This window comes from Pyrgilauda ruficollis, unplaced genomic scaffold (genome assembly GCF_017590135.1).
Source record: "Pyrgilauda ruficollis isolate IOZ18807 unplaced genomic scaffold, ASM1759013v1 scaffold204, whole genome shotgun sequence".
Lineage (NCBI taxonomy): Eukaryota > Metazoa > Chordata > Aves > Passeriformes > Passeridae > Pyrgilauda > Pyrgilauda ruficollis.
In genome coordinates, this window is record NW_024519652.1 from 1,068,083 (window position 1) to 1,091,660 (window position 23,578).

At 38.0% G+C, this 23,578-nt stretch overlaps 1 protein-coding gene across 18 annotated transcripts in view; it reads left to right on the forward strand.

The window, feature by feature from the left end:
• Nucleotides 1–22,344, forward strand: part of EMSY (EMSY transcriptional repressor, BRCA2 interacting) — a 41,392-nt gene extending 19,048 nt beyond the window's left edge. For 4 of the 18 annotated variants that reach the window (XM_041467247.1, XM_041467256.1, XM_041467248.1 and 1 more), the window contains 13 exons: nt 1,358–1,624; nt 3,731–3,880; nt 5,613–5,786; nt 8,157–8,293; nt 9,792–9,965; nt 10,904–11,192; nt 12,394–12,558; nt 12,816–12,974; nt 14,672–14,731; nt 15,805–15,956; nt 17,374–17,937; nt 18,913–19,281; nt 20,822–22,344. In XM_041467247.1, the coding sequence (XP_041323181.1) occupies nt 1,358–1,624; nt 3,731–3,880; nt 5,613–5,786; nt 8,157–8,293; nt 9,792–9,965; nt 10,904–11,192; nt 12,394–12,558; nt 12,816–12,974; nt 14,672–14,731; nt 15,805–15,956; nt 17,374–17,937; nt 18,913–19,281; nt 20,822–21,016 (2,855 nt within the window). In that variant the 3' untranslated portion in view covers nt 21,017–22,344. Of the gene's footprint in view, nt 1–1,357; nt 1,625–3,730; nt 3,881–5,612; nt 5,787–8,156; nt 8,294–9,791; nt 9,966–10,903; nt 11,193–12,393; nt 12,559–12,815; nt 12,975–14,671; nt 14,732–15,804; nt 15,957–17,373; nt 17,938–18,768; nt 19,282–20,821 lie in introns of all 18 variants that reach the window. The other 14 variants (XM_041467254.1, XM_041467260.1, XM_041467249.1 and 11 more) reach the window with 13 other exon arrangements.
• The last annotated feature ends 1,234 nt before the right edge of the window (nt 22,345–23,578 follow it).

Consider the following 23,578-nt stretch of genomic DNA (forward strand, 5'->3'; position numbering starts at 1 on the left):
ATCACAATTTTTCCTGGTCTGTATTTTCCATTCTTGTTCCATTCCACAAAACATTGGGTTGCCATTTCACGGCTGAGGAGGTATTTTCCTTCCTTATTGCTTGTATTAATATAATCAGATATTAACCTGTGGAGCAGAAGGGCTCACAGCAGGCTTTCACGTTGTTTGAATTGTTGATTCTTGGTTGACTTTGATCATGGAGAGGCTTTAATTCTAAAGTACATTAGGTGGAGTATCTCTCCAACGGGTTGTTTTCCCAAGACTGTCAGTGGCATTGCAGAAGATGCTGGTGAAAAGTTTTGTGATGTGAGCTGGTAATATCTTCAAATGTAAAGTTAAATTCATTAATGAAAAGAGCTGCCCAAGGGAGTGGTGTAGTCACCTTAAATGATGCAGTGAGAAAAGGGTTGCTTATTTAGATTGCCAGAATTGTACCTTTACTATGATTTCTGTAATTATCACTTTCTATCTGGTTCTGTTTTCCACTGCAACTGGGATTTACTTAAAAAAATACTTCATAAGTTATGGACTTTGTTTTGGTGTTTATGGATGTGTAGTTTAGAACTATATACAAAGTCAGATTTTGCTGTAAATGTTGTGACAGCTATGTAGGGGAATGACAGAAATAAGTAATAAGATTTATTTGGGAACTTTGTCTTTCCATCTTACTGCAAACTTCTTTTAATCACTTTTGCTTATAAGATCACCTAACCTAACAGCATAAAACAGGTGGCCCACAGTTTTATAATTTACATACAATTACTTGATTTTTTTAAAATGCCAAACAAACCTTTTGCTAGCAAATACTCTCTTCCAATGTTGATGGGTTTGATATTTGACATCATCCCAACGCCAGCTTCTTGCAATTGTGATTTTAGAATCATTGAACCACAGAATGTTTTGGGTTGAAAAGGACCTGACCTTAAAGATGTAGTTCCAACCCCCCTGCCAGGGGCGAAAACACCTTCCACTAAACTAGGTTGTTATAAATATTTATAAATACAGATATATCTATATCTATATTTTAAATGGTTTCACTGTAGGTATTTTGCTGTCTTGAAGCTTAAAGATGAGACTTTGAAAATATTATTGAATTATTTATATTACAAAAGGTGCAGAAGTAGACTGGGTTTGTGGTCTTTCCATTAGCTGCTGTTCTGCTGCCACATTGAAAATCTGTATAAAGCTCAATTTCCTCCTAACAGAGCACTTCTGCTACATGGGAGCTTTATTTCCTCACATATATCAATGTATTTTTCAGTAGTAAAGATAATTGAAATGCAAGATTATTTTAGAAATTTTAATATTTTTCTTTCTCATTGCACTGGTGAATCTTAAACCCTTTACTCTTTCACAGGTGTATCTACATCAGCAGTTAAAGTTGCCTCTACCAGACTACCTTCCCCAAAAGGTTTGGTTGGGAATCCAACTCAGATCTTAGCACAGTTTCCCAAACAGCATCAGCAGTCTCCCAAACAGCAGCTGCACCAAGTCCAACAGGCCCAACAGCAGCAGCAACCGCAGCAGCAGCAGCTGGTGCCGTGTTCTGTAGCCCAGCAGCAGCCACAGCAATCTCAGCTGCCAGCTGGCATCAAGCCCACCATTCAGATCAAGCAGGAATCAGGTAGTTGGAGTTGATCTTGGGTCACATTGATGAGGTCTTGCTGCAACTCAGGAAAGTAGGGCAGAATTCTGCCCCAAAACGTTTATGGGCGAGTAGTCATGAAGGCATGATTTCTTGAGTACAGGATTTGGCTTCAAACATGAATATAAGTAGATAGTGAAGGATGTTTTAATGTTTTCAAGTAAGAGTAATTAAAGAATTTGGTTCTTTCACTCTTCTTGTTTGGTTCAGGTATTACAGACCATGCTTTAGGTATATGTGTTTTTATCTTAGAGGTTGACAGGTATGTAAATAACTTCAAAAGTAATGTGATTGGCAACCTGAAACACACCAGTTTTCTGAAGATCCAAGAGTTGTTCAACTATATCACCTGGAAAAAGAAGTTACTCCATGTTTTAATTATTTTCTTTGGTCCAGAAATCAAGACGTACTTTTGAGGTACTTGTCAAAACAAATACAGTTAGATCTGGAAGTTAGACTGGATTCTTTTTGTGATATTGATTCATTCAGCTGACTTTGGGCAAGTCATGTTATCTTTCTTTCTTGGTTTTTCTCTGCTGTAGCACATAGTTTTTATCTGAGCAAGTAGTAAGAAATAAAATTTGCAAATTTAACCAGTTCTCAAATAAGTGCTATAAAAGTGCAAAGTATTTTTATGTATATTAATATAAAATCAGTATTTTATTTTAATCCTGTCAGTAAAATTCTTATTTTATATCATACTATTTAGATCAAAGAATTAAAATAGACCATGGAATGAAAAAAAAAACGGCCCTACTCCTGTCCTTTGATAAAATTGCCTACTCCTGTCCTTTGATAAAACTACCTTTTGGATTATACGACCGCTGCTTAAGAAAAAGAATAGCTACTAATTAAGACATAAAAAAGGCTTCCAGCCACTGAACAATGTCAATGTGAGCTTCATTTTCTCGACTTCTACAATGAATGTGGGCTCAGTGTACTTCTTAGTTAAAAGTTTCTTTGGAAATACCATCTGATACCAATTCTTTCTGGAAGATGTGAACCAGTTTTTATGGAAACTTTACTTTTTATTCAGTTTTGTGTTTGGATGATGCAGAGACTTCAATTTCTCTTTCAGTTTGGAGCTTACTTGCTCTGTACTGCTTTTACAGTCAGTGTAGAGAAAGAAGCCATCTCCGAAGGATGTTCCATATCTCAAGTGGACAAGACTTTTCACCTAGGAATACTTGTGTATAAACATAAGTGCTTCATCTAGATGAGATTCATTCAGGCTGTATGTTCCATGGCATTTGGCCACCACAATGCAATGCATTTACCTCATCATGGAACAGATCATAAGATGCACATCTCCTGGATGTACTTTTGAACAGATGTGAATGCACTGGTTTGCAACTGAGAAGTGAATCTCACAGAGGTACCATGCCCCAACATAAAATTAAGAGAGAGGGAGGAGAATCCTGGAGGTACTAAGGTGCCCTCATCGTTCATTCTTACTGATCTAGTCATAGCTTAAGCCAAATTTCTTTGTGGCTTTAAGATAACCAGTAAATCAAGGGGAAAGAGAGCAGTTTACTTAAAGTAACCTTCCCTAGCCAGTGTCACAGTTGCTTCCTTATAGTCACTAATGCTCCTTGTGCAGAAATGTTTTTTAATTTATTCAGGATGGTAAAGTTTGTCTAGGCTTATGACACATTAGGATTTATAGACTGAATTGATGAAAAATTACTGCTTGTAGATGGTTCATTGTATATGAACCTATTCAGTCTTGGTTTTAACCTGTTGGCTCCTGGGAAAGTTCTGTTTTTTTGTATCATAGACCAGGAAAAATAAAAAAATAACGTCAACAAATCAGTGATGGAATGGACAGTGGAAGTAGGAACTGAAACAGGCACATGAAAGGCAAAGTACATGACTTCTTGGTATTGCAAAACAAACAAAACCCAACCAAAACTAAGAAAAAAAGAAACCCTAAAAAATTAAATAATTTTTTTCATTATCAAGATGTATGGGCTCAGAATTGAAGCCTTCTGGGGCTACTTTCCCACTAGGCCTTGGTCTGAGAAAGCATTTCAGAAAGTAACTTATCGTGCCTGTATTTTAACAGTGACCTTTCTCCTTTCCTAGGTGTTAAAATAATCACTCAACAGGTGCAGCCCAGTAAAATCCTTCCCAAACCAGTTACAGCGACCTTGCCCAGCAGTAGCAATTCACCCATTATGGTGGTTAGCAGTAATGGGACTATCATGACAACTAAACTGGTCACTACTCCCACTGGTAAGTTATGGCTCTGAGAAGGGAAGGGAGGGTAAATCCAGACATACAGGTGATCAAGCATGGTTTCCTAGGGTTAAAAAAAGGCACTTACCTCTTCTGAACAGTGGGCACAATGCCACGTTCACAGTCCTGTTGTTATTTATTCCAGATCAGGATTTTTCTACTGAGTGCTCTTTTATTCCACTGTTTGAATTGGTACACAAAAATACCATTGTTCCTTCCCCACCGGGTTTATTTTAAAGGAAGTTTTTATGCAATCTATACAAATACTTTGCACTTCTGTAGTACCTTATATTACATGATTTATACTGGTTTAACTCAAGCAGACAGGTCAGCACCATTCCTGTTTTGCATAGATGGACTTTAAAAGACATGTGACTTGCTCATAGTCCTGCAGTGAATTTATAAAAAGACCAGTAAATTAAAATTTAAGCTCCCAGTGTTTTTCTGAGCATCTGGTTGTATTTGTGTTTCTAATAGATAATAATGCAGCCTGTTCTGATTGTAAAATTGCATGAGGAAAACTTAAAAGGTAGCTTTATCCTGGTTTTCAGAAAACTCTTTATTTCCTTTTTTTTTTTTTTAGCATGGGCTGGGAATATTGGAACCATAAAATATTTATGATTGGAAAAACCCTCTAAGATCATCTAGTCTGACCATTAACCCAGCACCACTATGTTCACCAGTAAAAACCTTGTCCCAGGTGCCACATCTACATGGCTTTTGAATGCTTCCAGGGATGTTGATTCCACCACTTCCCTGGGCAACTTGTTCCAATGTCTGACCACCCTTCCCATGAGCAATTCTTTCCATAATATCCTACTTGAATCTCTCCTGGTGCAACTTGAGGCCATCTCCTCATGTCCTTAGCATAAACTAATGGTTAAAACTCTGTTTATAACTTTTAAAGTACTCCACACATACATTTTTGAGTGCATTAAAAAAAAAGAAATGTTTTGCAGTTCATTTAGTTGGTGAAGTCTGTACTGTGCTCTCTTGGATGTGAACACATCTTTCTTGATGAAACAAACTGCATTCCTCTGATATTTAGCAATCAAGGGCACTATCTGCAGCATTACAAGCAAAATGGAATTTCAGTGTTTGTGTAGCTGTTGCTATTTTTGCTTTTGTGGACTCAGTTCTCTTTGCATTCAGAAAAGGACTAGTTCTGAAAACCAGCTTTTATACTATGTTGAGAGGTTTCTTTTGTGCTGCTGTATGCTGAGTCCATAAAATAGCATTATCGTTGTAAATCATATTTTTTTCTAAGGGTGTTACTTAAACTAATCATTGGTGGTTCTCTTTATAAGCAATCTGTCATATAGGACAAGTGTCATTCTTGAGAGGAAGGGATGAGTTCTGGTAGTGTCATCAGATGCCTGACTCCTGGGCATCTAAGGGAGCAAGAGGCAAAACTACAGGGAGAATTTGCACATCTACTGAAAATTACAGTCTTACATGCAAGGACATGAATTAAAATAAGGCAGTCATGGAACATTTGTTAAAATACTCAGAAGACTGTTATATTCAATTTAAATTTAGTATATACTTGAATGTTGCTCTGTGAATTCAAAAATTACTAGAAGAATTTTAAAGGGTGGTAATAGATTGCAGGATGGGATATCCTTGAATAAATCTGACACTTTTCTCCTAAACTAACATATTTTTCCACAAATATTGGTAGAGGATTGTGTTGTAACAGTGAACTTTTTTCTCTCTCTCTTTAAAACAGGAACTCAAGCAACATATACACGGCCAACGGTGAGCCCATCTCTGGGAGCTCGGATGGCTGGAACTCCAGGGGCTGCTACTTACGTGAAAACTACAAGTGGTAGCATCATTACCGTAGTACCAAAATCACTGGCTACTCTAGGAGGAAAGATCATCAGCAGTAATATTGTTTCTGGTAGGTATATCAGTACTGTTGTTACTGGTAAGACTTTTATTTCAAAAGTAACTTTGGGCTTGCTTTAATTGTGCATGGCTTTTCTGTGGGTTACATGCTTGAATAGTTATTAGAACCTTTATTGGAGAATTCAGAAGGAAAATAGCTGAGCATGAAGAAGAAGGTTATAGGTAGAAGTTTGAAGGTAGAGTGTTCTTAAGGATTGTGGTAGTTCTTGTGTTTCAGAAGGAAACAGCAAATGTAAAGGAAAACTGGGAGGAAAGAGAAATGTGGGGTGGGGACTAGTATGTTGTACAGAGGACAGAAAGATCAGAAAACACTACTGGCCCAAATTCAAAACATTTTATAATCTCAGTGCTGCCCTTCTCTGTTCCACTGCATATCTGAAGAACCAGAATAAAAATGGACTGTGTATGTTAAATTCAGCTATGCAGTCTCCACCTTATTTTGATATTTTACCAGTGGCAGCCTGTCTTTCCTTTAGACCATGTTCTGCCTTAAGCTTTCCCTCCCAGCTTTATGCAGATCGTGCTGGTTATCTTTGTTAGTCTGCTGATCAGCCATTGGTCTCCTTGCTGGTTATGTGCTGCTACATGTTACCCATGGAAGTTGTGGCTGCCCCAACCCTGGAAGTGTTCAAGGCCAGGTTGGGTGGGGCCTGGAGCACTGGTGTAGTGGAAGATGTCCCTGTCCTTGACAGGAGTGGAAGTGGATGACCTTCTAGGCACATTCCAACCCAAAACATTGGGTGGTTCTATCATCTCTGAAGGTAGGGTTTCTTTGGGACCAGGACCAAGCACACTGATAGTAGTGACAATTTCTTGTGTATCTTTAGGACTTCAGCTTTGTTTAGCAAGGACTCGACATGGCACCAGCCAGCTCCAGTCACTGCAAGGTGCTGCACAAGCTATCCAGTAAACACACTCTTGGGCTGTAATCTGGTAGAACAGTTTTACAGGTTTTGATTTCCACAGAATTATACTTAGTGATGATACAGCATCTTCTTTGGCAACAAGGAACTTTTTTTAGCCTGTTGTGGGTGTTGTGAATTGCTAAGACAATCTCTAAGTCTTGTAATGAATTATACACAAGTGGAAGTATTCTCCTGAGCAGCAGCTTATGTGGGGAAACCTGTGAGTGATCTTGATGAGGATAATAATGGTTGTCCTGGAAGAACACAAATTTGGAAATCATGCCTGCTTTTTTCTTTTTGTTTGCTTAATTGTTTTTGCTAAGGGAGCAGTCTTTAGATGCCTCTGAAGTCAGTAGGATTAAATAAATCATAATCTTGTCTCAGCATGTCTTCCCTTTTCCAGAATTGGTAGAATTGTTAATCTGAAATAGGTTGTGAAGAATCTACAGGCATGACTAATGAGTAGAAGGTAGTAAAGGGAATCCTTGGGTTTGCAGCTCTGTTGTGACTGAACGGTGCTTTCCTCTGGAGAAAGGAGAAATTGTATATAAAAAGCTGTCTGAGTAGCTACTGCAATGGCAGTTTGATAGCACTGATGGCTGATTCCAGTGTATGTACTTTTGTAGACTGTGGAAGGCTAACCAGAATTACCTGTCAGTGCAGGTAACTAAAAACCTGATAAAGGGAATGGAACTAATTAAATACTAACATAGGAACAGAAATAGCCAGGTCAGCTCTTCAAAAATCAAACAAACAAACAAAAACACACAAAAACCAAAACAAGACAAAAAAACCTCCAAAACAATTAACCAAAAAAGAAAAAAAGCCCCCCCAAAAAATCACAAAAGAAAAAAGAAACACAAACCAACAAAAAACACAAAACCAACACACTTCTAAACTTAGCTTTTATGGACTTGTTGTGAAACAATAGCGTATTTTTCTTTTTTCCTTTCAATCCACTACTGATCACTTACATTACAACAGGAAGAGGTGGTGTTTCTCTTGACTGGAGATACATCCTTGGTACATCGATTCTTCTGCAGAGGTCATTTGTAGAAGAGTATTTGTCTGTGCAAATAGGACCTTGAGTCAGTATTAATGATGTCCTTATCCCACCCTAAGTCCAGCCTTTGAAAAGTTCTACATGTTTGCCTGAAAAAGCTGTGTTAGTCTACTCTGTAACTTGTGAGAAGGGGTTGCCTGCCCTAATGTAGAATACATTATGTTCCCCTGGGCACAGCTGTTTTCACTGTAGGTGAAAGATTTGTTGAGTTGGCATGTAATCTTTCCTTGTTGAGTTGGGTGACATGAATTCGCATTCCAGATGCTGCTGGTTTCTTGATGTGCTTGTGTCAGATTTAAATATGATTCCTCTATAGCTCACCAAGTTCTGTGGTGAAAGGAAATATACAAAATGTGGTAAACTGCACTTTTTTTTTCCCCCCACAAAAATTTAGGAACTACGACCAAAATCACTACAATTCCAATGACATCAAAACCCAATGTGATTGTTGTGCAAAAAACTACTGGAAAAGGAACGACAATTCAAGGGCTTCCTGGCAAAAATGTTGTCACGACACTGTTGAATGCTGGGGTAAGTAATTGTTTCAAGTCTCAAATTAAGAGCCTGGTGACAAGCTGTGTGGTGGCTGCTTCTTGTCCTCCATTCTGCTAAAGGCTCAATTAAAAGCAAACTGTGCATGAGCTCCTTAACAAATCCAGCATGCCTTGATGTCAGGGATCTTTAAAAACTGACTATGGTTTGCAGAATATGCTGAAAGCAAACTGGGGATGTTTTCAAAGATAAAGGAAAATATAAACTTTAGAACTTTTTTTAAATGGATAATGATTTTGTATTCCTGAAGCAGTAAAGTAGATGAAAATTACTAGAAGTTAGCCTGTTTGCTCAGTGAGAACTGGGGTCCTGTATTGATAACATATTGATAATTGTGCATCTCCAGCCATTTTTTGTTTTGGTATAAAGGGCAGAAATAAACTGTCTTCACAGTAGGGAAACCACTTTCAATTAAAGTGGTGTGTAACATTGTGGCATCCTGTGCCCTGGGTACTGCACAGTGGTGAATTATTTTTTGGATAACCTGACGTATACCTAAGAATAAAATCAAGTTTCTGGCATCAACTGAGCTTATCTGTAAGTACTAGTAAATAAAAATTATCAGTGTTCCTAGATAAAACTGTGAGATTTAATGCCTTATTCCCATAAAATTTAAAAGGCTGCTTGAGTAGCAGAACTACTGAAAGTTTTTTTTTTTAAATCTTTTATGATTTTTTTTTTTAAGTTTTGAACTTCCCTAGTTTTAGAATTAAAGTATTTGCAGACAAGTGGAAATATTATGATGTTACACACTAGTAGCTACCAAAATGGGATGGTATTTTTGAAACAAGTATGGTTTGGGGGATTTCCAGCTATTTCATGGATATTGGTAGGAAGTGGCTATTACTGTGTTACTATTGGTTTGTTACTGTGCAGAGCTTAAAAAAAAGCATGCTCAATGTATTTGCTCTTCTTAAGCTATCAGGAGTCTAGTCATATGTAAACACTATTCTGTAGTTGAATGATTCCTGTGAAACTGCTGTAAATCTGGATTTTTTGATGAAGTGAACTTTTAATTGAAAAAAGTACATAATTAATGTCTTGGTCCTGAAGACAAGGCAAAAATCTATATTTAAATTATTTTTTTAGAATCTCAGGTCGGGTTTTGTAGGTGTCTTGCCAAAAGTTAGTGTTAACAGAAATTGGTGGTCTTAAAAAACATTTGTGAAGGATTTGAAGAAAGTTCCAATTTTAAAAACTTCATGTCTTTTAGTTACTTCTTTTTATTCACCCCTTCTGAGCTGCTTGAAAGATAAGGTAATGGAAAAGTGGATTTTGGTAGCTTTTTCCATTCAAAACTATAGGTTTTTTTGTTCTTGGTCATCTAATGTATTTTCCATCAAATAAATGTAGTTGTAGCAGCAGATTTATTTCATGGTACACACACTCACATATAACTGTATTTTTTTTTTTTGGAAAATTGGGTCTCACTGAACAATTCCATTAAGTTAATCTGTAAACTTTGACTTCTCTACAGGGGGAGAAAACTATTCAGGCAGTGCCAGCAGGAGCAAAACCTGCTATCATCACTGCCACAAGACCCATCACAAAAATGATTGTTACACAGCCAAAAGGAATAGGGTCCACGGTCCAGCCAGCCACCAAAATCATCCCAACTAAAATTGTTTATGGTCAACAAGGGAAAACACAGGTACAGTGAGGACCCCTTTCTGTCTTGGAATGTACCCCTAAATTTTAATGGGAAGTAAATAATTTTTCAATGTATTTCCTCATTTGTTCCAGGTTTAATATATATCTGTGGGGAATGAGACTTAAGTGGCGTAATGAGGTGGCCTCAATCCTGATTTCTCAAGCACAGTATCTGCATTTGTTAGCTTTTTCTGAAGGCCTACAGCAAGCCAAAAGGATTTACTAAGCCTTTTCTGGAGCTGAAACTGTCTGGCCCTGGCTCCAGATACTTGTTTACATTTTACAGCTGATGGTTAGACCATTAGAAATAAAGATGCAGAATCTGGACATAGGTCATTCATCAAATCTGAGGTGTTATAGAAGTTTATTTTCTGCTTAATACCTGTTCTGGCTATCCCTGCAACCTTGTGTAGTTGGTGGGGCTATATACAGAGAATCTGGCTTATTTCTGGATGCTTTCAGTTTCAGCTTTTTCTCTGGCTGCACTTAGTATTTGAAAGAACTAAGCTTTTATGAGATGTAACATTTTGTGTGTTTTGGTTGTTCAAGACTGTATTTATTGTGGAAGTGCTTGTCCTTATCAGTGCAGTGCATGTTCCAGCTCACTTGCATAGCTTTCTCTTATCACACTAGTTTTATCTAGTCCTGAAAAATAACTGTTTAGTGGTTTAGTGTGTTAAACACTTCAAATTACTGAGTGAAAAGTACATTCTTGTGCATTGCCATTTACTTGGACTTTACGGTTTAATAATCAAAGTTGCTGAATTTAGAGGTAGACTTTCTAAGTAAAATATTAATATTATGTAGGTATATTATTATATACATATTATGTATGTAGATCTATTTGTACATAGATCTGAGTGGCACCCTGTACTCTGATTGCTCATATCTGTTTTCTTGAGTGTTTTTATTATAAACAAAATTTACCTTTCTAATTAGGTCCTCATAAAACCAAAGCCAGTGACATTTCAAGCAACAGTTGTGAGTGAACAAACCAGACAGCTGGTCACTGAAACGTTACAGCAGGCTTCAAGGGTAGCAGAGACAGGAAACTCATCTCTCCCAGAAGTGAAAGAAGAACCACAAACCTACACTGACAGTAGTTCTTCTTCTACAGAGTCTTCCCAGAGCTCTCAAGGTCTGTGTTGGTGTCACATAATGTATGAGTGGACTGTCTTCCAAGCATGCCAGCTTGCTCCAGAGAGCTCCGTGTCTCCTTTTTGCACAGGTTTCACCCCATCTGTTTGCAGTGAAGCACTGTTGTTCCCGTACTTTTATATTTTTCTTTCTTTTGAGCTACTTACTGTATGCTTTCATTAATCCTGAAAAGTGATGATAAATGTGTTTTGGTGGGCTCCAATTTGCTGTTACAGTGCAACCTGTTCCCTCTTCCTGGAGAGTCTGCCAGATGTAGGCAGGGTAACAAGTTATGGAGGTTATTTTGGGAGTCCATGCTCTGCCACTGTCTTTCCAGATTGCATCAAAGCATTTCTCTGCTGCATGTCTGAATGCTGCCATGGGACCAGCACAAATCTTGGTCCTTTTGTAGATGTGTACATGAATCAGGACATATATCAGACATGCAGTCCTGATGGGAATCCTGCCCTGGCTTCAAGCCATGATATAGATCCAGGTCTTTGTGTGTAAGAGGAGCAATAAATAATAGGACATAAACAAAATCCAACCTCTATTCAGGAGTGACCATGATACGTATCAGTACAGCAAATTAAAGCAAGTTCCTCAGTGAAACCTTTGTACTTTTCTATATAATTCTGTAACTATTGGTCTATATGGCCATCTAAGTAAGTTTTTAAAAAGTTCTGAATATTCAACCAACTTACCAAAATTTAGGTGCTGTTAGTTCAGAATGCTGAATACATGCTGACCACCTGAACTGCTAAAACCTTCTGGAAAAAAAGTTCAATCCAAGGCAAATTCAACATACAAAGAAATCTGCTTGATTTTTCAAACAAAATCTTTTACAAAAAACTAAGATACAGAACTTCTGTTTTTTTGCTGGAAACTGTTCATAACATCAACAGTGTTTTACTTCAAGAATCAATTGAAATAGAAACTAAAGTGTTGCAGAATGAGATACGCAGCCTTAGCAATGTTCAAAACTAAAAAGTAATGAGTAATTTGGTGTAATTTTGAATTATCACTCTGGTTTAAAGCAAGAAGTTTGATGAGAGCCCTCCAACCGAAATGGTTGTATGATGACTTGAACTGGCATAGGTTGCCCAGAGAAGCTGTGGCTGCCTCATCCCTGGAAGTGTCCAAGGCCAGGTCCGACACAGCTTGGAGTAACCTGGTCTAGTGAAAGGTGTCCCTGCCCTTGGCAGGGGGTTGGAATGAGATGAGCTTTCAAGTGTCTTCCAACCCAAACCATTACATGATTTTATAATGTGCCTTTGGTTTTTTGCAAACAGATTCTCAGCCTGTAGTCCATGTGATTGCTTCAAGAAGTCAAGATTGGTCAGAACATGAAATTCCTGTGGACACAAACCCTACAATAATTTACCAGGACGTATCCAGCGAATCTCAGTCAGCTACTTCCACAATAAAAGCTTTGCTGGAACTTCAGCAGACAACAGGTCTGAAAACCCATGAGATTGTTTAGGATAACTTCAGAGGTTATTTTTTGCTTAAGCAGGCTTTTGTAATAAGTTTTGTAGTTGAAAAGCACTTACCTTGAATCAACTTGATTCGTCTATTTTATCCTATATCAGTTTGTTTGCATCTACAATGTTCACTATATTTAATTAAACTGGTACATCTATATTGTAGATTTATTTCATTATGAAGGTTTATATATCAGAGGTTAATTTTATGCTTTGTCTTTCTTCTAAAGTAGTGAAGGAAAAGTTGGAATCAAAGCCAAGGCAGCCTACCATTGACTTGAGCCAAATGGCTGTTCCAATCCAGATGACTCAAGAAAAGAGGCATTCTCCAGAAAGTCCTTCAATTGCTGTTGTAGAGTCAGAACTAGTGGCTGAATATATCACAACTGGTAAGTGTCTAAGGTTAGTGTGAGGGTGGCTTTGCAGTTGAAGTCTGAGGACTTAATTTTGCAGTTTTCTTACAATAGGTTTTACTTTTGTGTTTTTGCTGTAATTTTCTGTGGAGGAAATGAGGTTTTTCTTCCACTTCTGAGACCCTATGCAGGGGACAGAGATTGCATCTGCCTTGCTGGGCTATAAGTGAAAATGTTTCTAACTGAAACAGAGTGGTTGCTTCAGGATAGTAGATTGAATAGATGTTCCATTCCCTGGATGTCGAAGACAGACTGTCCCACCACCCTTAAAGGAAAATGTCTAGTAAAACAAAGTAGAAAACGAAGCTGGAGGAACTGTAGCCTAGTTTTTGTACATACTGAAAGAAGTCAGACATGGAATTTTGTTAAAATCCATTTAGTCCTGAGTAAAGCCAGGTGTGCATTTAGCACGGTAATGTAGCCCCAGTTTCTTCATTTTCTAGAAAGCCTTGAACTAATAAATATGCCTTTCTAAAATGTATAAGTTACTCAAATTCATCTCTTTAAATTCTTTACTCCTATTTGGACATCCATTTTGTGTAACTCCTTTCTCTTGTCTCTCTGATGTTCCCTACTACCCCAGAACACTAGGTATGGGCCACTTCCCACAGAGACATGAAAGGATCACATTACCTGTTTTCCATTTTAATTTCTTAAACCCATATTGTTGGTCTCTATATTGTTTGGAAAATGAAAGCAAAAACATGTTGAAAGTCTACATTGGAAAAGAGAAATAAAACTTAATTGTATTAAACTGTATTACCACATATCTGTAGCTCCATGATTTTAGTGCTAAATGTCTAATCTGATATTTTCATTTTGTTCTGTACCTTCTCCCCTTGCTCCCATTCCTTGAATGGCCTGAATTTAAGTTGTGTAAAATTTGGGCTGGGGGGGTGTTATTATTTTTCTTTTAAATAGCACTTACTGTATCTGGCTTCAATTTCAAATATTTGAATCGTGCTCCCTTGGATCTCTTTTAGAACAAACTCCAAAGTACAATAAATGGTGTTAAAGTGCTTTTGAATTAGCAGTCAAATATCTTCACTGACACGAGATATTGTGCATTGAGCTTCTCTTCAAGGTTCTAGTTTTTGATGGGTCTTGCTGTGCAAGTTGATGTACAAGAAGGCCTTTTGCAGGGAGAATGGAAAATTACAGTCAGTGTCTTTGTAGACTTCAGTTCTTTTCTGTAGCTTAGAAACCATTCAAAGTACAATGGCTAAAAATTTCCTGGAGATATGGAGATACTATTTTAAATATTAGGATTTCTGTAAACATTGATTTGAAATGTGGGAATCTTCCAGAAAAGTGCAGACTCCTGTGGGTTGGCAGCAGCAGGTTCTGCTGCAGCACTAAACTGGTTATTTTGCGCTTAGATTTTTGTCCCTTCTCCCAGTTTCTCTGAACATTGCCAAGGAATGGAAGTAACTGAGTTTCTTTTTGGTTTGATTCGTGCTTCTCTGAATTTATCAGCAACCCACATAGCTATATTTTCTGCTAAAAATTCAGCAGTAAGATAGTAAAGAATCTATAGTCTGTTGTGAAATGTCCTGCATGCGCCTGGACCAAAGGATTAGATACTTGGGAGCTGGGATTCAGAGTGTGCTTCCTCACGAGATGAAGGGAGCAATTCACACATCTTAGTGTCACCGTTTTTTGTCTGTCTGCAGACTCAGGAAGACAACACTGTATTGGGTCACATTCGGAAGAATATCTACACAACCATATAGGTTAGAAACTTCATTTTTAAATTAAGTTTTCAATTGTATAGGAATTGTTGGGAGATATCCAGGATAAATCTGGCACAGCATGCAGGCCAGTAGTGATGTAAACTAACTTTCTTGGAGTGAGAAAGTAAAATTACCATATCAATTAAATATCTGACCTTTCTTTAAAAAAGAAAAGAGACCTCTCAGGAAGGTCACTAGAAACTTTAATTTTAAGTTATGTTACAACTGAATTTAAACTTTGCTTGTTCTCCTTTGGTGATTAAATACTTAGTAACTAAGAAATTAGGTTACACAAATATTTGCATGTTTGTATAGACAGACATAAAGAGATTTGGATTCATATCTTATCAGTGACTGGAATATAGAATTTTTTTTTTTCTCAGTAGCACATTATTTTTCTATCAATCCACTGTTTAATTACAGGACTATCACTATAACTCTGTAACTCAAGCTAGATCTGTTCTCAAAAGTGACATAGACCCATAACAAGGTCTACATTTTTTGATCTATAATTTCTGATCAGCCTCACTTGCTTTAATAATACCCAAACATTTTCTAATTTGTCTTATTTTGCTAATCTAATCTTGCTAATCTTTCAAATTTAGCTTATGCTCTGAGGAGTATTATGTGCAGTTTATCAGTGGTAGAAACCTGGTGACCAAGGTTTACTGTTCTTAATTGCAGTCAATTGTGGACATGCTTTTAACAGTGTAAAAACCACATAATAACTTGTATTCTACAGCAATATTCTAGTGCTGTATGAAGAACCCAGGTGAACATCAAGCATAAACTCTGCTTGCAAAATTGTTGTATTGGGAAAGGGTGACCAGAGGAGGTTTGGACCAAGTGTGGTTACTTAGGAAACAGACAAAAGCAAAACCTCAGAGTTGCTTCTTTAAGGGGTTTTTCAGAATACATCATTAAGGTTGACACTAGCACACAGTGAAAGACATTTTCCATGCTTAGATCTTTTTCACTCATGTATGCTTTCAGTTGAAGCTTAACTGCAAAACAAACAGTTGAAGTTCCTGCAGTTAGTTCTGGAGAAGTGCCACTGACCTCTTTACTTTCAGTCAGTCATCGGTCCCAGCCCCACCAGTCATCTCAGCCCCAGAGGACTCTGGTGCAGCACGTGGCTCAGTCACAGACAGCAACGCAGACTTCTGTTGTGGTGAAATCTATTCCTGCATCCTCCACTGGCGCCATTACCCATATCATGCAGCAGGTTGGATCCTTTCTTTTCCCAGAAGTCTATAAACAGCAGTAGGTCATATAAATTACATAGGAGCAGGGCTTATTCTGAATGTATGTATCATGGTGCTGCCACCAAAAATGTTCAGCATACAGGCAAATAAATGATTTTAATATCACTTCAATAGCCAAAGGAGAGGAGGTTTAGATTAAATATTAGAAATAAATTCTTTACTGTAGGGGTAGTGAGGCACTGGTATGGACTGCTTAGGGAAGTTGTGGATGCCACATCCCTGGAAGTGTTCAGGGCCAAGTTGGACAGGACTTGGAGCAACCTGGTCTAGTGGAACGTGTCCCTGCCCATGGCAGGGGGGTTGGACTAGATGGTCATTAAGGTCTTTTCCAAGCCAAACCATTCTGTGATTGTGTTTTGATGGTGAGGGTGGTTGTAGTATTGCAGTGTCCTGACCTCATTAGGTTATATTGGTGGTAGTGTAGGGGGAAGAGGTGTGAAATGGAATCTGGTCAGTACACAGAGCGCACGGTATCTTTTTCATTTGATGTCTTTAGTTTGTGAGTAGGAAACCTTCTCTGAATCAAAAACTCAGATCATATTTAGATCAGGACTGTGGGGATTCCAGACTATTCAAACAAGAAGTGCAGCTTGTGGTGAAGTCTTGCTGAAGCCACTTGAATGACTTTGATCAGGACCTGCTCAACTCTGCAGTGCTTTAACTTGTGGGAACTTCAGCTGCAGTCCAGAACAGTACTGCATTAGAGTTACAAACTCATGTCAGGCAGTATATTTTTACAGGTATTAGGCTGTTTGATCTTGCTAACACCATTTTTCAGTGCATTTATACATTTTGGTTTACAAAGCATAGGTTGCTCGTTCCCTCAAGAAGTCAAATGTTTGTGTAATGCCCAAGAAAAATTGCAATGCAATTTTGGGAAAGGAAGAAGAAGAGAGGATCTGTGCTAAAATAGTGCCTGTAGTTAAATGGGGCCCTATAGAAGGAACCCTAGAGAAGATGATTAGGCTTTCTAGAGGCAGAATAAAAAAAATATTGTGCAGAGAGACTCTGGCTTGAATGAGGAGCTCCTGGCTCAGCCACCTGCTACTCTCTACTGCTTCATATCCAACTGCCAGGCAACCTGAGGGAGCTTTGAGCCTCAGTCTGACACAAGTGAGATCTACATAATCCCTCGGAGGGTTAGTTGTGAAGCTCATGTTCTCACACAGAGATGTACTACAGTTTAACATGATAATAATAGATCTTGATTGCTTATATATTGTGAAATGCAAGAGTATTTTTTTGTACATGCATTGGGTGTCTGGAATGGTAAAAAAAGTTAAAGTAGTCCATTTGAAACATTAAAAAAATGTTTCTAGATTGTGTATTCTTATATTTCTCTTTACTAACTTGCTCTAAATTCTTCTTCTTCTTAAGGCCTTAAGCAGTCACACTGCATTTACCAAACACAGTGAACAACTTGGAACTGAGGAGGGAGAAGTGGAAGAGATGGACACCTTAGATCCTCAGACTGGCCTGTTTTACAGATCTGCCCTGACGCAATCGCAGGCACAAAAGCAGCAGAAACTGAGTCAGCCGCAGCTGGAACAGACTCAACTGCAAGTGAAAACTCTGCAGTGTTTCCAGACTAAGCAGAAGCAGACAATCCACCTGCAGGCTGATCAAATCCAGCACAAACTCCCACAAATGCCCCAACTTTCCATAAGGCATCAAAAGCTAACCCCCCTGCAGCAAGAGCAAGCACAGACCAAACCAGATGCACAGCACCCCCCACATCATATGATGGCCAAAGAAAGGCAACTCCCTACCTTAGTGGCACAGCCACAGCAAACTGTAGTACAGGTGCTTGCAGTAAAAACCACGCAGCAGCTGCCCAAACTGCAACAGGCACCAACGGCACAAAAAATCTACGTGCAACCCCAGCCCCCCCAGAGTCAAATGCAGCTACCTGCCTCTTCAGAGAAACAGCCAGCAAGCCAGGTAACGGAATATTGATAGCATGCAAAATACACGTCGCTGTTCAAGGAAAAAAAATAAAACACCGACCCTGTCGCTGTAGCAGTGTTTTGTCCTGGCAAGAGAGAATCCCTCCTTCTGCTGGTAGTAATTACCGCAGCAGAAGGTTGACACTAGGAGAGAGAAGCACATGTTATAGGAGAAAATCCATAGAGCTCACAAACATGTTTTGTTGGACAGTTTTTATAATTTCAGCCACCATTGATGCATGGAATTTGTCCCTAGTTATTTTCTTTTAATTTTTAGACAATGACACGTGTAATTTCCATTCCCGTAGCACTTTTTATTTCTATAGAAATAAATATGAATACACTGCAGTCTCCTAAGGCTCTCCATTGTTCCTCTTCCTTTGTAGTTTACATCTTCCTGAAGTTATCTGGCTTTCATACACAGGAATATTTTGATTTTCCTTGGGAGGGAAAAAGGCAGAGACTGAGGAACATGGGAAAAAAATGTATTTTAACTAACTCCAGAAAAGTACAATTTTTTTGGTCCTTTCAGGAATAGATGTGAAAACTAGCAAACATACCAGAGGGCTGTAAATCCCAAAGGAAAATTACGCTGCTGTGGTATTATACTGCTACAATCCTTATCTAGCAGCCTAAAAAGCTGCTTTTCCCCAGGCTTCAATTAACTGTTGCCCTATCATTGCTAATTCCTTTGTTAAAACACTGAGTTTCAATTGTCTTCCTAATAGCAAGTATGTTTGTGCCATTCTGTCCTTGGAAATATTGATGAGGATTTCAATAAAAAATATATTAACTGTAATATGCACAATAAAAATTTGATTTTCAGGTGCAACATCTAACTGTAATGCAAGGATCCACTGTTACAGAGATAACTTTTGAGGGGCATGAGCCTCCTTTTGTTTCAAAGGTAGCAGGTGGCAGTTCTGTGCCCAAACTGGCATTGCTGGTTACCAGCCTATTTCCCATGCAGGCACCCACGGAGACATCAGTAGCAGATATGTTGAGAGTGTCTATGGTGGAAGCTCAGATTGATGCAAACATAGAGCACACGATAGTGGATCCCCCAAACAAGGCCACGTCCACTAGTAAAGCTGCTAGTGAAGCAGAGTCGTCACCTTGTACCCAGGGCCCGAGGGTGGCTGCAGTAGGGATGACGGCACCTTCCATCCCCCAGCAACAGACACACACAGAATCCAGCTCAAGTCCTCCTGCTGTTGGTCCTACTTTAACAGAGAGGAAACTCGATGCACAAGGAATACCTACAACAAACCAGTTCATACACATTCAGAATATATCACAAAAGAAAGCTGAAGAGAGCTCATCAGAAATTGTTGTCCAGGTAAGAGAAGACTGAGCAAATAAGGCAAAGATTGAGCACAGCAAACACGTCTGATATGATGATAGTTACTAAATGATTGAGTACTTGGGGGTTTATTCCCCAGGTTTTGGTTCTGTTTCTACTCTTAGCTTGTAATCAATTGCTACATTGAAGTGTAATTCTTCTTAATTGGGCTCAGGTTTCTCTAGTACTGTGTATCATTTACTCTGTCTCCAGTGTCTTCCTTCTGTTAAGAAAACAACCAAACTCATTTTACGAAGTAGTTTCATTTGCAATGCTTAAAACTGCTTCAGCGCTTAGTATAGAGTTATGTGCTAGAATCTTTTATATTATCTATTAAAGTTGCTTCTGAGTGTAAAATTAATGACATTGTAGGGTTTGCTTACTGGAAGGGTTCAGCAAATAAGGTCTGAAATCAGAAGAAAACTTTTTAACTTCACTTAGGGTAAGACCACTTCTGAGATAAAATTGCTATTGATCTTTAGCGTAAATGCTTTGAATCATTTCCTAACTGCTATGCTTGATATTTTCATTGATTCTGCTGCCTTAAATATGATGGTTTATTTTGTAATAAGTTGTCAGAATGTCAACTGAGGAGGTATAGAAGTCTTCCAACTGGTATAATGTGAATCTTTGTTGACAATTGAAATTGTTTTAGTATGTATAATGATTGTGTTACAGTGAAAATACTTCTGATGTGGGAAACAGTTTGTGTATAGAGATTTCAAATTTTTGTGATACTTTGTGAAGTCTTTACTGGGGCTAACTTCTCTTTCGTAGAAATTACCAGTTCTGTATTCACTTTTAGTCTTCTTTATATAGACAAAGATTTCTGTTTTACTTCAAACCTGTATCTTTTGAGAATTGATGCTATTTATCATTGTGGCATGCTATGAGCTGTTTCAAAAGTCAAATAATGCCCAGAATTTCAGTTGTATAAAATCAGAGATTTAGCTTTTTAACCTATGAAAGTACAACTAAAAATAACTAACATAATAGCCATAATAATAATAATCTTAGAAATAAATAGCAATTGTGTTTCCTCAGCCTCTGAGCTGCAGCTCTGAGCAGGGCCAGAGCTTGAACTCTGCTGTATACAAAAAACAATCCTCCTGGAGTGCTTGGACAATGCACTGCCTGGTGGGATTCTTGGTGTTGTCCTGTGCAAGGCTAGGAGTTGGACTCTGTGGTCCTTGTGAGTCATTTTAACTCAGGTTATTCTTTTATCACCACGTCACCACGTCTTGTCTAAAAAAGATCAGGCTGAAGAAAATATTATCTCTGTTTGGGTTTGCAGAATGGTGGATGATGGGCATTTGTTATGCTGTCACAGACCTTTAGGGAATATCAAAGACCTGCAGAGCAAGATTATTCAAATTTTACCTTTCAAAACCCAATCCAGTGAAAGGCTGCTTTGAAGCCTCAGTTAGGGAAAATTGCCCTTGGAAACCAAATAATCCCTTTTCCACAAATCTGTGCTCGCACAGATGCCTTTACCTTCAATATTGTTCATTGAACTTAAATATTTTCTTTCTTTCAGACTATCCCTCACTATCCCATCCCTTGTCACTCCAGCTCCAATGTGGTGGTGGAACCCAGCGGACTCCTGGAGCTCAACAACTTCACCAGTCAGCGCCTCGATGATGAGGAGACAGCAATGGAGCAAGATGTGGACAGTAGCACTGAGGATGGCACTGAGCCCAGCCCCTCTCAAAGTTCTGTTGAACAATCCTAAGGAATAGAGACACTGGAGTGTACTTTAAAATACCTTGGGATTTTGAGCATCCAAGATGCCCTTCTATTGTGATGTCTTAGAGCACTTTGCCTATTAGAATTGTTCATTGGACTCTTGAAGCCTCAGTAGGTTTTAACAAGACAGTATTGCAAAAGCTGAATCTTAAAAATTGTTTTGGAAAAAAAGAAGATGCAGGTACCAATATTTAGTAAACCTGTGACAGTGGAATGTACTCCTGTTCAAAAACAAATCTGTAATGAATTCTACAGCTTGTGCTGTTGAAGCCCTTGCCCAGATACTGAAACATCTTTAAGTGAAAAGAGATCATTATTTTCCTGTGTCTTTTTAGCTGTTGAGCAAAACACCATTAAAAAAGAAAACATTTAATAAATATTTTTCTTTTCAAATAGCATGTGAGAGAAAAAATGTGTCTGACAGTGCTGGAAAAGCCCCAGGAATTTTGGAATGGGTTGGCTTTCTTGCATTCCTGCTCACTTAAAAATTTTTTTCAGAAGCTTAAAATATTTTTTTTTTTTTAATTCTTACTGGTGAATGTTTGGAAATAAGCAAAACCGCTAACTGGTAGCAAAGTGGATTTGCTAGTGGAGTTTTGTTTTCATGCTTTGCAAGAAGTAGGGTCATAGTAGATGAGGCATTTCTTTCTGCCATAAGCATACAAAATGCTCATCTACTCTAGTTAACCTCTGATTATTTATTTAAATACGAAATTTAAAGTGAGGCAAGTTGTTGGAAAAAGTTCCTGTGAAACAGGCAGTTGTATTAATTCTAGTACAAACCAGGGAGAAGGAAGTACATTTTGCTACTAATCAGTTTTTCAAAATTTTGGATAAATAGTTCAACATCTTTCCAAGTTGAACTTGAGAATTTAGAAGTGAGCTAAGAGTTCTGAAAATCTGTATTTTACTCTTACATGCTGTTTTTAAAATTGACCATTTGGGGAGTTTAAAAGCTTAAATGGGTATACAATGGTGGGTTTCCAAATATAGCCTTATGCCTTGGCTTGTTGAAGCAATACATTGGGGTTTTGTGGTAGTTACAAGTCACAGAGAGCGGTTTGGGTTCAGATGGGACAAGAGAACCAGTTTTAATACATTCTGGTAATTGAGACAATACTTTTTTTTTCAAAATGTATATAAAACCATGTTTTTAACTGTTTTGTATAGATTTCATTATAAATAACTAAGCATTTTATGACTTTGACATCATTTAATTGTATATAAATGTATAAGCCTAACTGCCCACATTTTGGTGCTGAAGTACTGTAAGTAGGTTTCATCCAAAATCTAATACAGTTTTTTGAGTCAGTCTTTTCTTTTTAAACTGTCATTTTACTGTTGATATTGTAGTTAAGGTTAAATTTCAATTGGAGTAACTCAAACTGAAAAATACAAACCCTAAAAACCATTAACCTGTTCTGAATCCACCTATGTTAGAACTTGCAGTAACCCCTAGAGGGGGCTCTTGGTTTTTTCTAATGTCAGTTGTCTTATAAACTAAGTCACGAGGATCTTCATGTACTTCTTTTTTCCTTCTGTCTTCTTTTTCCATCAACATTAGTTCTAAAATAGCATAGAGTATAATTGTGGAGAAATGGCCTGGTAAATTTGACGTGCGAATACTGGAATAGGGGGTTATGAAACTAATTATTTTTGTATTACCTTTGTATTGAAATCAGTATTGGTTTGGATTCTGATGTCCTTAGTGCTCAGGATTGAGGAGAATAAGATGTTATAAATGAAACATTCCACATTTCTTTATTTAGTTAAATAATTACCCTGCCAGTATGTCATTTTAGGTAGTTAAGGTTTTGATAGCTATTTGGGAGATTTTACTCTTGTTTTAATGAAACCACAGCAATCGACAAAAGTGAAGAAGTTATGCTTTAAGTTGTGAAAGTTCCACATTGCTACAGGATGACAAAAAGTGGCTTAATGGTGATGTTATTGGCAGTGGACAGTCTTTGCATAAGTCAGCATAAGGAATGGTCTGTATTTCCATACCCAGTTGTTAAGGGTCCAAAGCAGGTGACACACACAGTTCTTCTGGCTTGTATCAAATTTTCATTGTCACCTGGGCTTTTGCAGTGCTTTGAGTGTCCCTGGTATATGTAGGACTGGAAGGCCATGAGAATATAAGAGAGAGAGAAGACTTTTCTTAAGCACTTATGACTACGAACATTGCCCTAAATTACAGTTTCGGTTTTAGGTGAAGGTATATGCTCTCCCCAGCCAAAAATAGATACCAAGAAATAGTGTAAGGTGAATTCAGCACCTAATATATTCACTATATTGTTGAGTTCTGGTCCAGTTTATTTTGATGTTTTATGTAAGACTTCTGTTTGCCTCTTTAGTGATTGGAGCAAAGGTATGGACAACTACAGTGGACTATTTGACAATTCTTTGAAGATAGCAAATTGTTTAACATCTGAAAGCTTTTCATGTTTCTGTGAGAAGGGATTGATTTAAGATTGGCAAGTTGAAGCATGTGGTGGGGATGTCTTGAGGTGATGTGAGAAATTTAGAAGAAGGAACTTTGGTAATC